The 14,248-nt window shown below is 34.0% G+C and overlaps 1 protein-coding gene across 1 annotated transcript; it reads left to right on the forward strand.

Annotated features, from left to right (window-relative positions):
* The first annotated feature begins 839 nt into the window (after positions 1-839).
* On the forward strand, positions 840-13,296 carry LOC121879577 (ribosome biogenesis protein NOP53-like). Its single transcript, XM_042386248.1, has 10 exons — positions 840-1,019; positions 3,383-3,474; positions 4,044-4,212; positions 5,537-5,721; positions 5,835-5,999; positions 7,425-7,651; positions 8,881-9,032; positions 9,759-9,878; positions 10,168-10,311; positions 12,158-13,296. The coding sequence occupies exons 1-10, from the start codon at positions 880-882 to the stop codon at positions 12,243-12,245; spliced, it is 1,482 nt and encodes a 493-aa protein (XP_042242182.1). The 5' UTR covers positions 840-879; the 3' UTR covers positions 12,246-13,296.
* The last annotated feature ends 952 nt before the right edge of the window (positions 13,297-14,248 follow it).

Raw genomic sequence — 14,248 nt, forward strand, 5'->3', positions numbered from 1 at the left:
TTCTGATTTCAAGAGAATTTAACTTTTCTTCCTTTTATCCTCTTCTCCAATTGATCGGCTCGTTAGCCGCTTGGGTGATCGGTCACGTTTCTATTACGCACTGTTGGCAAGTATACACTGGCCCCTGAATGTATCTGAACCTGCTCCAGTGTAAGCAATATCTACATAATGTTTAATTTACATTTAAAACAATATATAAGATATATAATATTTAATTTTCGGACAGTTTGTAAATGCTTCACTAATTAAATTTTTATCTTTGTATATATAATCCCTAACAAGAGACTTGGGTGAGGAAAAACAGTATTGTCAAGCAAAGGTACGTACCTCAAGCTCGACGACGTTAAGCTTCGTCATAAATTCTATAAGAACTGTACTTGCTTTGGCAGTATGTATATTCTACAAGAACTTTTAAGAACTCACTAAGTCTAATTGCATCTTCGAGTTACAAAGGCAGTACTGATAAAGACGTTATTCATTATATTGTATATTATTTTGTCTCCTGGAAAAATTGGCTGGTGAAAAATTACCTCTGGTAGAAATTTGATAAAATGTATTGACATATTATGACTCTTGGACAAAATTAATTGGTAAATATTACCTTATAGAGCAAAACTCACATGCGATTATGTTCCCACGTCCAAATTCGCCAATTGATAAGTCTCTTTGGACAAGCTTTATATCCCTCCGGAAAATTTTCATTATAAATGAATATATATCCCCGGACACATTGCGCTTATATATTGGCCATAGTCCATGATGATATGTCACTGCATCGTACTTTGTTTGCAGCAGGTAGAGTGATGCCTCATCTTAAGTCAATGGTCTTTTATTTCGGGGATGTGGCATCATTGATACGCTACGTGTAAACAAGCCAGCATGGTGGAGGTAGTAGACCAAGTTGTCCCACTTAAGCGTAAACGGTATAATAAGAACAAAAAGAAAGCATGGAGAAAAAAGACAGACATATCCGAGGTAGAAGACACATTAGAGGAAGAAAGAAGGGAGGAGAGATACGGGTAAGATATAGGTTATTCTGTGTTTACAGCCATGGCCGGGAGAGGTGGATGGACCATGTCTGGCATTATTGGTAAATGTATAGTTTTGGGTATTTCACATGTTTTGAGCAAAATTGGAGAGTAGGATTGTGATAGATTTTTTTGCAGATTAATTATCATTTTTGTGTATTACATTTATTTGCACATCTAAACCACATTTTTTTTTTACAGATATGAAAAACTTTATCCATATACAGTATCTATAAAACTGCAAATTAAGTGCAGGAATTGTAATTTATGTGTCTTTCCAGTTTCCTCCCATTAAATTATGGACCACGTTTGCTTAACACTTTTTCAAATGTTGCTGACTTACAGTTGTAATCTTGCTTATACTTAACCCTTTAGAGGGCAGCCCGTCACTTGGGTTGGGTACTTTATAACTGGCTAACGCCAGGGTATTGTAGGCAATTTCTGAGAACAGCACTACCTCCAGAAGGAGTTGTTTGATTTCGTTCATTTTCCTCCACAGATGTTCTTATCATTATAGTAAGTATTTTAAAAGAGGCGACGTTTACTAGAACCTAATAGAACCAGACCTAACCAACCAAAGAAACCTACCTAACCTTACCTGACTTCCTAATTTTTATATTTTTTCTCTACAATCATAAATCACCTGTAGTGGGCAAGGCATGAAGGATGGAAATTGCTGGGTAAAACATGGTGACAAACTGTTATATGACGCTAAAATGATATCTGCATACTCTCACAGCCACAAAAAACGTAAAATTTCTCCATGACTCTTCAACAAAATTGTTGTCGTTTTTATTACCATCATCCAAAGAACAACTGTACAAAAATGAAAGAAATACAGGTAGCTCCTTCTGGTGGTACAGGTAGTGCTGTTCTCAGACATTACAATATTTTATTCTAGCTAAAGCCAAACTATTTTATTCAGCTGAGAGAAACTCCCTGCCTTGTAAAGGGTTAGCATGAATGTAATCATGTCTGGATGGATCTATGAGTTCCTTTCTTAGGGTAGATTTTATTTTATTTATTTATTTATTTATTTATTTTTTACAAGATTATAGAAGATAACCATTATTTTAAGTTAGGTTTTAACTACACCACGGAACTTCACATTTGTATTTATATAGGGAGAAAGAGGAAAAAATACTTAAATCTACGTATTACGTTTCTGTCGCGAATTTATATTTTTTGAGTATTTTGAACTTTTTGATAGCACATAGGAGTTAATATTCATCTTTCACCCATTCCTATTGTAGTGTTTTTGACCAACCTAAATATATATTTTTTTTTAATTGTGAATCAATATTTACGATTAATGTTTCTTGTGTAAATGTTTAATTTTTTAATATATTTACCCTTAAACATTAGGTATCTGCTGTTGTCAGTGAGTATTGTTGTCTGACATGTTTGTTTACAACTGACCCACTCTGTCCAAGCATACTCGCATGTCCACAAAAAACGTAAAATTACACCAAGACGCTTCAAGAGTGTTGTTTTCATTGGTACCAGATATAAAAATAAGTACTTTCTGTTTAATATGGCGGAGGATCCTCCCCCTGGTTAGTAAGTTAGGTAAGGTTAGGTAAATTTTCTTGAAAAATAAAGTTTATTTGTGATGGAAATGAAGGTCAGATTCATGTGAAACAACACAAAATACACTAGAAAACCTTATTTTTGTTAATAGTTTCTGTGGTTTAACTAAAATGAATCTTTACCAAGTTTGGTAGGTTAGTTTGTTTCATTTTATGAATAATAAATTATACAGTATACGGTATATAAACGAGGTTCCATAAAGTTAAACTTTAAATTTACAGTATTTTGTTTACCTGATGACTTATTTTTTACTTTGATTTACTATATTTTGTAATTCTATTTCTTCTTTTCTCTAAATTAAGTGATTTTAGATGTGTATAAGGACTTAGACTATGATGTAGTGGGATTTTAAACATTGTTCTGTAAGTATGGTATGCGCATAACCTGCGTTTCGACTTAAGAACGTTCTCCAGAACGGAACCCATTCGAAACCCAGGGACCCCCTGTAATTCAAGATTATCAATATACAATTGCATCTCAATAGATATTAAATGGTAATACTTTTGACTTCTGACTCATGGGAACGAACCACTTTAGGTATTTTTTAATTTTAATTTTAATATTTTTTTAAGAAAACTTATTTCGGTAGTACTTGACAACCATGATGTGCCCTTAGCACCGACTCGAGGAAATTTCTCCAAAGAAAATAAAAGCTTACTTTCCTTTAAAAATAACAAAAAGTACAGTCGGAGTAAATTTTTGGTAGTGGCTAAATTACTGATTTATACAGTAATTGGAGAATAATAATGTTTTGTGTCCCACAGTGGCCCCTTGGAAGAGAGAGAGGATAAAGAGTTGCTCTTCTTGGATACTGGAGTTGATTCCAGTACTACTAAAACACACGTCAAGGATGAAGGTAAGATATACTAAGTAATATTTGTGTAAAGAAGTCAGTACAAAGTCAATTGTTATTGCTTTGTGGTAATTTTTTTTACTTCAAGTAGGTATGTTACGCATATTTAAGAAAGGTTTTGCAGTTTTAAATGAAGTATACCGTAACGTATTGTTTTCTTTATAAAATTCCATTTTATGGGCATCGGGAAAGAGAAAAAGACTTGGAATATCTCTCTTCTCACTTGATGGAATTCCATAGTACAGTACTTGTACCTGGAAAATTAGAGAAAGTTCAGAACATAATCCTACAAGTAGTGTAAGGTTTGACTGAGTCTGGTATTACTATATTAGTTCAGAGCTTGTCCTGGTATGCCTTTTGATGTGCTGGGTTTCAAAGCAACCACTAGGTTAGGGTCAGAGTTTGTTTCATAACCTCTCACTTTATTTTTCTTTATGTACAGTAGAGTCATCATCATTAAATTGTTGGATGCTTCTAGTTTTCTTATTATTGGTGGTTATAGCTGAGGTTAATGCAATACTGTACAGTTGTAGTACAGTATCTTAATAAATACTGTTTACCCTTCAATTCAGAATTTAGCTTTGAGTACACTGTGGATAAAATACCAGAGGATGCCGGGGGTTCAGGATCCAGTAATAAGGTTCAGCTGAAACCAAGTAGTCGGAAACGACGCGTGAAAACTCTGAAGTCTCATCAATTCCTTAATGGTCTTCAAGGAGCCAAGACACCACACAAACTACAGTTAGTACAGTATAACTGTGATCATCTAATGCTTTCCTATTGTATGATGAGTGATAGTTTTGTGCTTTACTTTTGGTCATGATTATCACAAAAGTTACCTTTACACAATACTTGGATAATCTTTGTGTATATTGTAATTATCTATTGTATGTTGTTTTAAGCATCACATTCTTGTTCATAAGTACTCGTATATGATATACCAATTATACCATGGTGATGAAAATTGGAGATGAAAAAATCACTTACATTTTGTTCTTAAGCATTGCAACATATTTCTTTGTGTCATATCTCGCATTAACATTTTTACTTATTAATTATGTTATGTACTGTATACTGTATATAGTACAGTACATCGCTGTAGATAATATTATGAGAATCTTCATGGTCCTCATGTGTGTCTCTCATAGGAAAAAACTTAAGAGCTGATTGCTCCCCATCTAGATAAGGGTATTCTTTGAATAGATTGGTTTTATCTGCTATTTTTCTTGATAGTTTTATGGAATTCAATTTATTATTTAGTGGTGTAGCTTCTAATGGGTACTTTCTGATCAACACACTTTGGAGGTTGTCTAAGTCATGTTATTTCTTGAAATGGCTTGATTGTTGTGATTCTTACCTATTGTAACTGGAGGTGACTGTTCACAAATCCTCTTATTAGCATGCCTAGTTTTATTTAAAGTTTACATCAGGTTCCTGAAGAAGGCGGGTGGGGTGGGGGGTGAGTGTGACCAAAGAAGCCATGAAACTTCCAGTGGGTGACAGATTAGCTCAATTTAAAGGATTTGGAAGAAGTCATTTAAAAATGTATTAACGGAATGAAGGGGTCCACCTTTTGAGTGTGAGGTGTGAGTGAGAATGAATGGGGGATCAAAATTTGGAAGACAAGTACAAGCCAAAAGATAGGCGACTTGTACATTTGTGTTTGTGATGTCAGAGCTCACCGATCTCCTCCCTTTACTGTCTGTGTGGGCAAAGCCCTGGTTTCTAAATTATTCTTTTCAGGGCTATAGTTGCTATAGGAAAGGGTCACAAATACTGTAATTGAGATTAATTCCAGGCTCTCATATCAAGGTTATCTTGTTCCTAGATCAATGACATAGTGACTTTAGCTGCTTTGTGAAGGATACCTGACTATATAAAGTAAATTATTAGTTTTTATGTTTGAATGTAATTTTGATTTTTGCTTGTATTTTTATCTGAGTTCGTTATAGTGAATGAATGACTAATTGTTAATCTTTTGAGAGAGAGCTTTTGGAACTTTTGATGGGGGGTCTAGACAGTTAACAGTTCAAATAAATATTTTCTAAAATAATTATAATTACAGAGGGAAGAGAGATACAATGTCTGTGGCAATGAAGAGAAAGGCACAAGTACAAGCTAAAGATCCAAAAGTAACAAAAAGATTTCAACAAAGAATAAAGCAAATAGAGGATTCTAAAGTGAAAGAAAATGAAATATATAAGAATGTCAAGAAAAATAAATACAAATTTGATTTATGGGCAGAAGGAGGTAAGATGATATTAAGTGTAATCCAATGGTTATTATTGCAAGGTTATGTGAAATTGCTTATATTAAAGGGAGACAATTTCTCTTTTTGTAATACAAAACTGATTCTCTTTCAGCTGATAATGTTTCACAAGAATGTAAGAAGAAAGGTGTAGAAGAATCTTTCATCAAAGGTATATCTGATTACTACAGGACAGAGAGAAAGATCCGGCCAGTCAAGGTCCCCAAGCATAGATATGATAAAGTCTCTAGACTGAAAGCTGTGGAGATTCCCAAAGGAGGTAGGAAAAAATTGGCCATAATTTTTAGCATCCTCTATATTTCTCATCTGGTAAATTCATAGATTTGTTAGGTACATTGATCAATTTTGTTTGTGGTTCACTGTTATTTTTTGCCTATTATTGTACTGTATACAATTATTATCCTATTACAGTACAGTACTTATGAAATTTCCACAAATGAAAGGGATCACCTGAATCAGTTAACATCAGAATTGCCTTTGGTGACATTTTGACCAAAATTAAAAATTGGTAAAAATTTACCTAATTCTCAGGGTTGTTTTATAGCCTGCTGTTAGTGCAAGTTTAGTAGTTAGTCAATCCTTGCTCATCTATAAAATAGAATTTCAAGATCGGTCCCATATGTTTCTATGCATCTTATATATTACATTTTATATTTTCAAAATTTCATTTCGCTTTATAATTTTCAGTCATATTTCATTCCTATTTCTTTGTTATTGGTCTGTGTTGCATCTTCTTTTTTTAGTGATTAATTTGACTGATATTCCATCTCTGTTCTTTGCATAACACACAATCATTGTATTTCAATTGCATTGCATCTTAATTCATCTCCTTTTGTGATTCAAATCATTCTGTGCCGTCTTTATTCCAACGACCACCTCACTCTAATTTATACCATGCCTCAGTGACCAAGTTCTCACAAAGACCATTGTACTCTATCTACCATCTTGGTTCTGCAGCCACTGAATTTTCATCAAGCATTGTTCTTTGAGTGACTTTTCATGTACTGTACCCTTTAACATAGGGACTAGCTTGTGTACCAAAGGAGAACCTTGTTTTGATTTTTGCAGCAATAAGAGGAAAACCTTTGGAGATAAATAAAAATTTTAGATCACATACTATTAATACTGGTGAGCTGTGAGACTGTTGGTGTTAGTGAGCTGTGGCAAGTGATTGTAAATGCTAAAAATATGTTAGTTATACAGTACAGCTCCTCCCCGACTTACGACCTACTCGACTTAAGTCCACCCGCACTTACGACCTGCCTCAGCCGTACCAAAATTTGGTCAAATTACGTATTTTCGAGTCCCAAAGTCAGTACAGACAAAATTTTCGTTTGTAATTCACTTTAAAATGGCTGGAAAGCTTAAAAGTGAGTGTTTTGTGGTGCTGAGAAGAAAAAGAGACACCCATTTTAGATTTTCTATGTATTATTTAAGCATTTCCGACTTACGACCTGGATGTCGGTCCCTAACCCCGTCGTAAGTCGGGGAGGAGCTGTACATAGTAGATCACTTCCGTATTATAAATTAATATGTAGTAACATTATTTTATGAACATTTTTGTGTATGTTGTCGGTATTATAATGTTGAAAGAGGTAGGGTTTGGTTAGTATTTTGGAAGTGTGGAATGGAGGCGAGATATATTGTCTAAAAGAAATACTAACACTAAGATTGTTTCCTGAAGGAACCTCATACAACCCTCATGATGATGATCATCAGAAGCTCATGCAAGAAGCAATTTCACAGGAAGAGACTCGACGAAGGAAACTTAAGAAAGTAGATCGTGCCACCATTGATATGTTCCCTACTATTGACAAAGCTCCTTCAGAGGCTTCATGGCTTGAGGAAATGTCTCAAGGTCTTCCAAAGGCTGGAGATGAGGATGAAGAAGAAAATGAGGAACAAGAGGAGGTAAGGCTCTGTTGTATTTACGTATCTGTGAAGAAAACTATACAGTAGAATTTACCTAAAAAAAAACAGGGTTTGAAATTTTTGCATATTCTTCACATGATGTTGCACTTGATATGAAACATTGTAGTACTGGCATAATAATTCAGGAGACTTGAATTCATTATTTTGATTGTTTTTTCAGCTTTATACAGTACTAGAGTTAATTACCGGACCGGAGTCAGAAAGAGCAGCATCAACTGAATTTGATTTCAAGACAGAAAGGATTAATAGATAGATTTAATTAAACTGATCATTTGGATGCATGGATATTAAATCCAGTCATAGGATACCAAACTGTGAAATCTGGATGCTATAGCTGCAAGATAGACACTAGCATTTATGGTAATTTACGTACAGTCGACTGTGCTACCTCCTAGTGGTTGTGCTGTAATTACAGTATTTTATTTTACTGTGCATCTTCTGCTGAAGGGTTTGAGGGATGTAGACTTGTGTGGGTTCTCAAAGTGTAGGATAATTATGTTTAAGTAATAAAAACTGACTTTTCTTGGGTTCAGAAACTCGTCTCTTATTTTTCTTATAAGAGGGTATTTAGATAGGAGCGATTTGCAAAAGAACAAGACAACATTACCTAATCTTCTCATGGAGGAGGCCTTAATGTGTTTAGATCTCTTCTTTTTCCTTTCAGTGTACCACTTGTAACGTGTTCTGGGATAAGTTCATGTGACATCATGCGATAAAATAAAAGATGTCCTTTGATTCAAAACTGTCATCTATCTTGTGCTTGACTCTCTGCCTAGTAAGAAAGGATGGGTCATACAAAACCAAATTTTTTTTTTTTTTCAGAATTATTTTTTTTTTTTGATACATTTAAGTTCTTGTCCTTCAAATTGAATTCTTTCACTATCTTTATGAGGATATACTGGGAGGAACATTACCAAATAGAGGACAATGGAGTTTATGATTGCAAATAATATTAAGGCAGACTTCAGTTAGAGTATCCATGGGTATAGGTTATTTAATAAGATCTCCAGTAATTTTAGGTCAATGAGAACTACTGTACTTTTAAAATTGCCTCTTGTATCAAATGGAAATTGATTGAAGAATTTCCCGAAATTAAGTGTTTTCAGAAGTAAAACATGCACATGAAATGTAGAAACAAAAATAAAGTTGAGGCTGTGAGAGATGGATCTAAAGCTCAGTAGTTACTGGTATGTACTTTTTAATTTCAGGAGGGTGATGAGGAACAGGTGACTGTGACAAACAGACCAAAGATTGAAAGGAAGACTAAGAAACAACGAAGGAAAGAACAAAAACAAAAAGCAATCCAACTTAAGAGGCTGAGAGAAAAGGAAGAACGCATTAGAAGTAGCAATGTTTTCAGGTGAGAAAATTTGAAAATTATATTTGATGGATAAAGCTGCAACTGTTTCTGTTTACCTTTCGTGTTTGAAAGGTTTGTGAACATAGAATATTTAGGAAAGCTTCAAGTTTAATAGATTCATATGTGGATTCTGGGTATTTAGTTATTTTATTTTAATTAAAAAATATTTTTTTTTAATATGGAATTGCATATACTGTATAAATATATAATTATTTTACATTATTTTATAAACAGTAAATTTTGGTTTAAAACTGGTTAGTTCTTGTGGTAATAAAGCCTTAGTTGATGGAGCCTCTTCCATAATATAGTAAGACATTAATAAACCCTTTCCTCCTCACAGCCACTTTGTTAAGTGAAGGGGATCCTTCACTTGGGTCATAAAACCTATCGTAGAATTTATGCAAAAAATATAGCTTCCATTTTAATCATGAAACAAAACAAGACATCAGTGAGCCCTATCCTCGATTAAAAAAACCCAATACAGTATGTATATATATATATATATATATATATATATATATATATATATATATATATATATATATATATATATATATATATATATATATATATATATATATATATATATATATATATATATATATTAGTATTGGTGAATTTTTTACTTACAGCATAGGGGAAACTTTGATTTCTCTTAATTTTCTACAACTCTAGATTAACATTGTATTCACTACAAGTCTAAATATAATTCCAAAATATTTTCAGGGTCAAGACATACCAGAAGGAGATTGAAAACTTAGATGATTTAACACATCAACGTAATGTTAGCCGCCTTGCCTATCAAAAGCAAAGGAAATTTACAACCCTCCGCCTGGGTAAAATGAGGTGAGTTTTTGTTTCTTCATATATTAATGTTGTTGTTAGTTACTTTTTTCTAAACTGTATCTACTTTTGGTAAACCTGCCACTAATGTTTGTAGTACAGTAGTTAATTTTGTTTATTTGCTTGTTTGTGTTTCACACTTGATAGTTTGAATATTTGTCTTTGCTTTAAACTTTCATACTTTATTATTCAGTAAACTGACATTAATGACATACCTGTAAACATATTTCCAGGTAGTGTAGACAGCATATATATATATTGTAACTTAACAGTTTATAATGTGCTGTGATAGGTTTGAAGAGGAAGATGTAACAGTTAGCCTTGGTGATGAGCTGCCCGACTGTCTGCGTCACGTTAAGCCAGCTGTTGACCTATTAGAAGAACGATTCAAGAACCTTCAACGTAGAAACTTGATTGAGCCCAGACTTCCAACCAAGTGAGTTTTATGATTTGTAGATTAAAATTTTTGGGGGCCCACGGGGTGCATCCCTCTAACACCCAAATTGGGCAGGGTATGCTCAGCTGACAACAATCGCAGCGTAAATGTTTGCATTTTTTCCAACATTATTTTCCATCATATTTCATTTTTTAAATGTGTATTTCTTCACAAATGATTGCTATACAATACTATTATACAACAAAGTTGAATCTTAACACCATCATACGAAAATACGAGTGAATATTGCGAAGGAGCAGGAAGTATCTGTACACTGTATATCCATGGGACACATTGATGCTTGCAGACCCACAAGACAGTTATCCTGACACCTCACCTCCACCACAGTTGTGAGGCAAGAATGGGAAGACAATGGGGCACATTTTAAGACTTGAACCATGAAAATCAAGCAATAAATAGGTTCTTGCTGAGTTTTTGAAGCCGATGACAATATTTTTGTCTTTAGAACGATAACACGAGTTTTTGGAATCGACCCATCAACGTGTTAAGAAATATACACAAAAAAGAGAAAGAAAATAGGTGTTCATTAAGGATGTCTTAAAACTGTAGAACAACAGTAAATCATTTAGATAAGTTATGAGAATTTTTGGTTTCAGTGCCTTGAATTAATTAAGTTGTGAGTAGATGGGAAATTATACCCTCAAGATTTTTTTAAAAAATATGAAAACTGGCATTTGTAATGCTCTGTAATGTGTACATTTTTTTTTTCATGTGGAAAAGATAGAACCATTAAACTTACCATTACTATAGAAGTGCATACAATGAGTGGAACATTCATAGGGGAACTAATGTGGGATTTTCATGTATTGAATGGTATGATGATGTGAGGGATGATTGTGCTGGTGGCAAGTTGGTTTTGAATTAAATTTTATTGACATGACTAAGTAAAGAATTAAGCACTAATTTTGAAACAAATGCCCCATGTAGGCAGAAATTAATTAAATGACTTTAATGTCTAATTAGGTAATATTAGGTGCATATAAGGATACTGTAAAAATGAGTTGGTCTGTTCTTGGTATGTTTTGCACTATCTTGCCAACAGACAAAGGTGTGACTGAAGTATGGATGCTTCAGAATATTGATAGGCATGTGGACTCATGTAAATTAGTATGCCTCCCATGCACATGCAGTGAAAGCATAAAAAATGTGGGAGCCATAGGATATAGTAAAGTTTTATTGAAGGAGTGTTGCAGTTCATATTTGTAAATGACAGTACTCTAATTTGTCTTGTAGATTGTAAATGGTTGAGATATGTTTTATTTATTTTGGTTATTAAGTTCACCAGTGAATAAAGTGAGAATAAAAACTCCAAGGGGGATATGACATACAGTATTCTGTTGATAAAATAAATGAAGAAGAAAGGTGGTATGTAGTATATGTTGAGGGAATGGAGACCAGACAAATGACTTCTAGTAATGTTAATGAAAACTAATTTAGGTAAAGTTCACATTTAGGTGGAGGGATAAAATGTAGACGTGTGTGTCTGAAAGGTAGCTATATTGTTAACAGAATGTGTGTCTTGGAATTTTCCATGGGCCAACCTTTGTTGTAATAGGTGGAAGCCAAATTTACTGTATATGAAGTGGTAGACTAGTGGAGTGTGTGAAGTACACTACCAGGGATAAACATTTTGGGCCATTTTGTGGAAGGGGAACATCATAGCAGAGCATATCTGTTGTAGCAGTGAATGAATGAATGCTTGTGAAGAAAACAAAAGTTTGTGTTTGCTCTAGATTCATGCCACCTTACATTTTAGAGGGAAAAGTCTTGAAAGAATGCATTAGAAAAGAAAATCCTTATAATCTCCCAATTTCAATCTTTGCAGGATGGTGAGGAAATACAAGCTGAAGAAGACCATGAAGGGCACTTACAAAAAGGCATTGGAGGAGATTGAGAAGATTGAGTATGATTAAAATTTTTGGCCATCTGTTGTGTGCCTTTCTCCAATTTTAAAGCAGGATGTTACAGTGCAAATTTTCTCCCATTGTGAGAAAATTCAGCAATTGCACTTGTAACATAAAAGGAGAATTATGTAAGTAAGTTTGGATATCATATAAATAAAGTGTTTCATTTCATTGCAGTTAGTGTAAAAAATACATAAGAGGGAATATAAAAGGAAAGTAGGAAAAAATAAAAAAAGGGGGGTGATAAAGAGGATAAAGAAATATTGCTGCTTTTATGTTAATGTAGAGTATGAGAGAGTGAATTTTTTAATGTGAATCTGAGTGTCAAGAAAAGAATTAAAAGGATTTGAGCACAATCTTAATACACCCCCAATGAAAAGATACTAGTCCTTGCCTGAGCACAATTTAAGCAGTTAACTTCATAAAATGTAAGTGCACACACAATCAAAAAGTATTTCATTGGTGGGTTCAATAAATGAACACTTTCTCCTGTTGTCTTGTTAGGGTTGTCAAAATCTTTTGTTCATTGTATCAAATTATCTAATACAAATTGCACTTGGTCCAAAAAGTATCTTCAAGGAGGGGTCCGATGAATTTTAAAATGAACACCATGACTCCCTTTGTCTGGGTAGGATTGTGTCAAGTTCTCTCACTATTGTAAAGATACTTTTTGGGTTAAGTATGCATATACAGGAGGTCCCTGGGTTACATACATAGACCCATAAAGTTAAACTTTAAATTTACAGTATTTTATTTACCTGGTGATTTATTTTTTACTTTCATTTAGTGTATTTTGTTATTATATTTCTTTGTTTCTCTTAAATTAAGTGATTTGAGATGTATATAAGGATTTATATTTGTGGAAAGAAAACTGAAAGACTATTATGAAATGAGAATTTAACTAAAGGTGTTAGTTCTAGTTTTGGTAATTGTAAATTTAAATGTAAAGTCAATGGCTCAGTGTTAAAAGGGTTTGATTTAAGATTCTAATAGGTAATAAATTTTGTGGGGTTAAAGGAACCAGATATCTAAATATGAAATATATGAAGAAAAAAAGTTGTACTACTGTATTATTTATATCCCTGCACAAGAATCATACCAAATAAAGTAGACAAATACGGTACCTTTTTTTTTTTCAACGCATTACAACGGTAAACTTCCCCTTAGCCGGAATATTTGGTGGAGAGGTATGATGAACTTGTATTCCAGGTTTGAGAAATTTCCAGTTGTAATGAGAATTCTCTCACCCAGAAAAATCCCACATCCCCAGAATTTTTCCGGGTACAGGCATACCCCGATAACCGACGCATATAGGGACTGGGAAAAGTCATTGGTTAGTGAATGAACAGTTATTTAAGCAATTAATCCCATAAGAACATATCAAAGTCATGGGGTTAGGGACCAGCCACCCTCCAAAATCTCCCATCTACCCTTGATATCTCTGTACTGCACACTGTCAAGCAAGAAAATAAACCAGGCACAATAAGCCTTGAAAAGCAATGTAAAGCATAAATTGAGATTTATTTACCTGTGTTGAGGATGGTAGAGACGGTCTTGGGTGGCAAGTTCAAGTCTCTACCACTCTTATTATGACTTATCACATCAAGTTGCCCAGCACAAGAGGAACTATCACTAGGGTGTTAAGGCATGATTAACACATTGTCAGAGACACATAGTAAGTGTAAACAAAAGCAAAGATGGTGGGAATGAGTCTGAGGCAGTGCACAGAGCTCTGGTGGCAAGAATTCCCACCACGCCAGCTCTGCTGATCGTCATATCTCCGAGGTATCAACAAAACTTGCAGGGTATTTCCCGTATATGTAATTGTTGGTTATACGAATCAACAGTCAATGGAATGTCAGTTATCTGGGTTCACCTGCAATGGGGAAATTTCAGCGGGTCTAAATTATGCTCCTCGCACGGACAGACACTATCCCACATCCACGGAATGTTTTTGGGTGCTGGGGGAATTTTTCCGAGAGTTTAATCTACACATTTCATCTCGACTCTAA

Source organism: Homarus americanus, unplaced genomic scaffold (assembly GCF_018991925.1).
Source record: "Homarus americanus isolate GMGI-L3 unplaced genomic scaffold, GMGI_Hamer_2.0 scaffold9741, whole genome shotgun sequence".
Taxonomy (NCBI): Eukaryota; Metazoa; Arthropoda; class Malacostraca; order Decapoda; family Nephropidae; genus Homarus; species Homarus americanus.

Excerpts from the sequence above, each read along its gene's own strand:
- LOC121879577 (XM_042386248.1), top strand. The coding sequence starts at position 880 with ATGGTGGAGGTAGTAGACCAAGTTGTCCCACTTAAGCGTAAACGGTAT. Across the intron at positions 7,652-8,880 it reads AAAATGAGGAACAAGAGGAG|GAGGGTGATGAGGAACAGGT; the intron begins GTAAGGCTCTGT and ends TTTTAATTTCAG. Across the intron at positions 10,312-12,157 it reads GAGCCCAGACTTCCAACCAA|GATGGTGAGGAAATACAAGC; the intron begins GTGAGTTTTATG and ends CAATCTTTGCAG.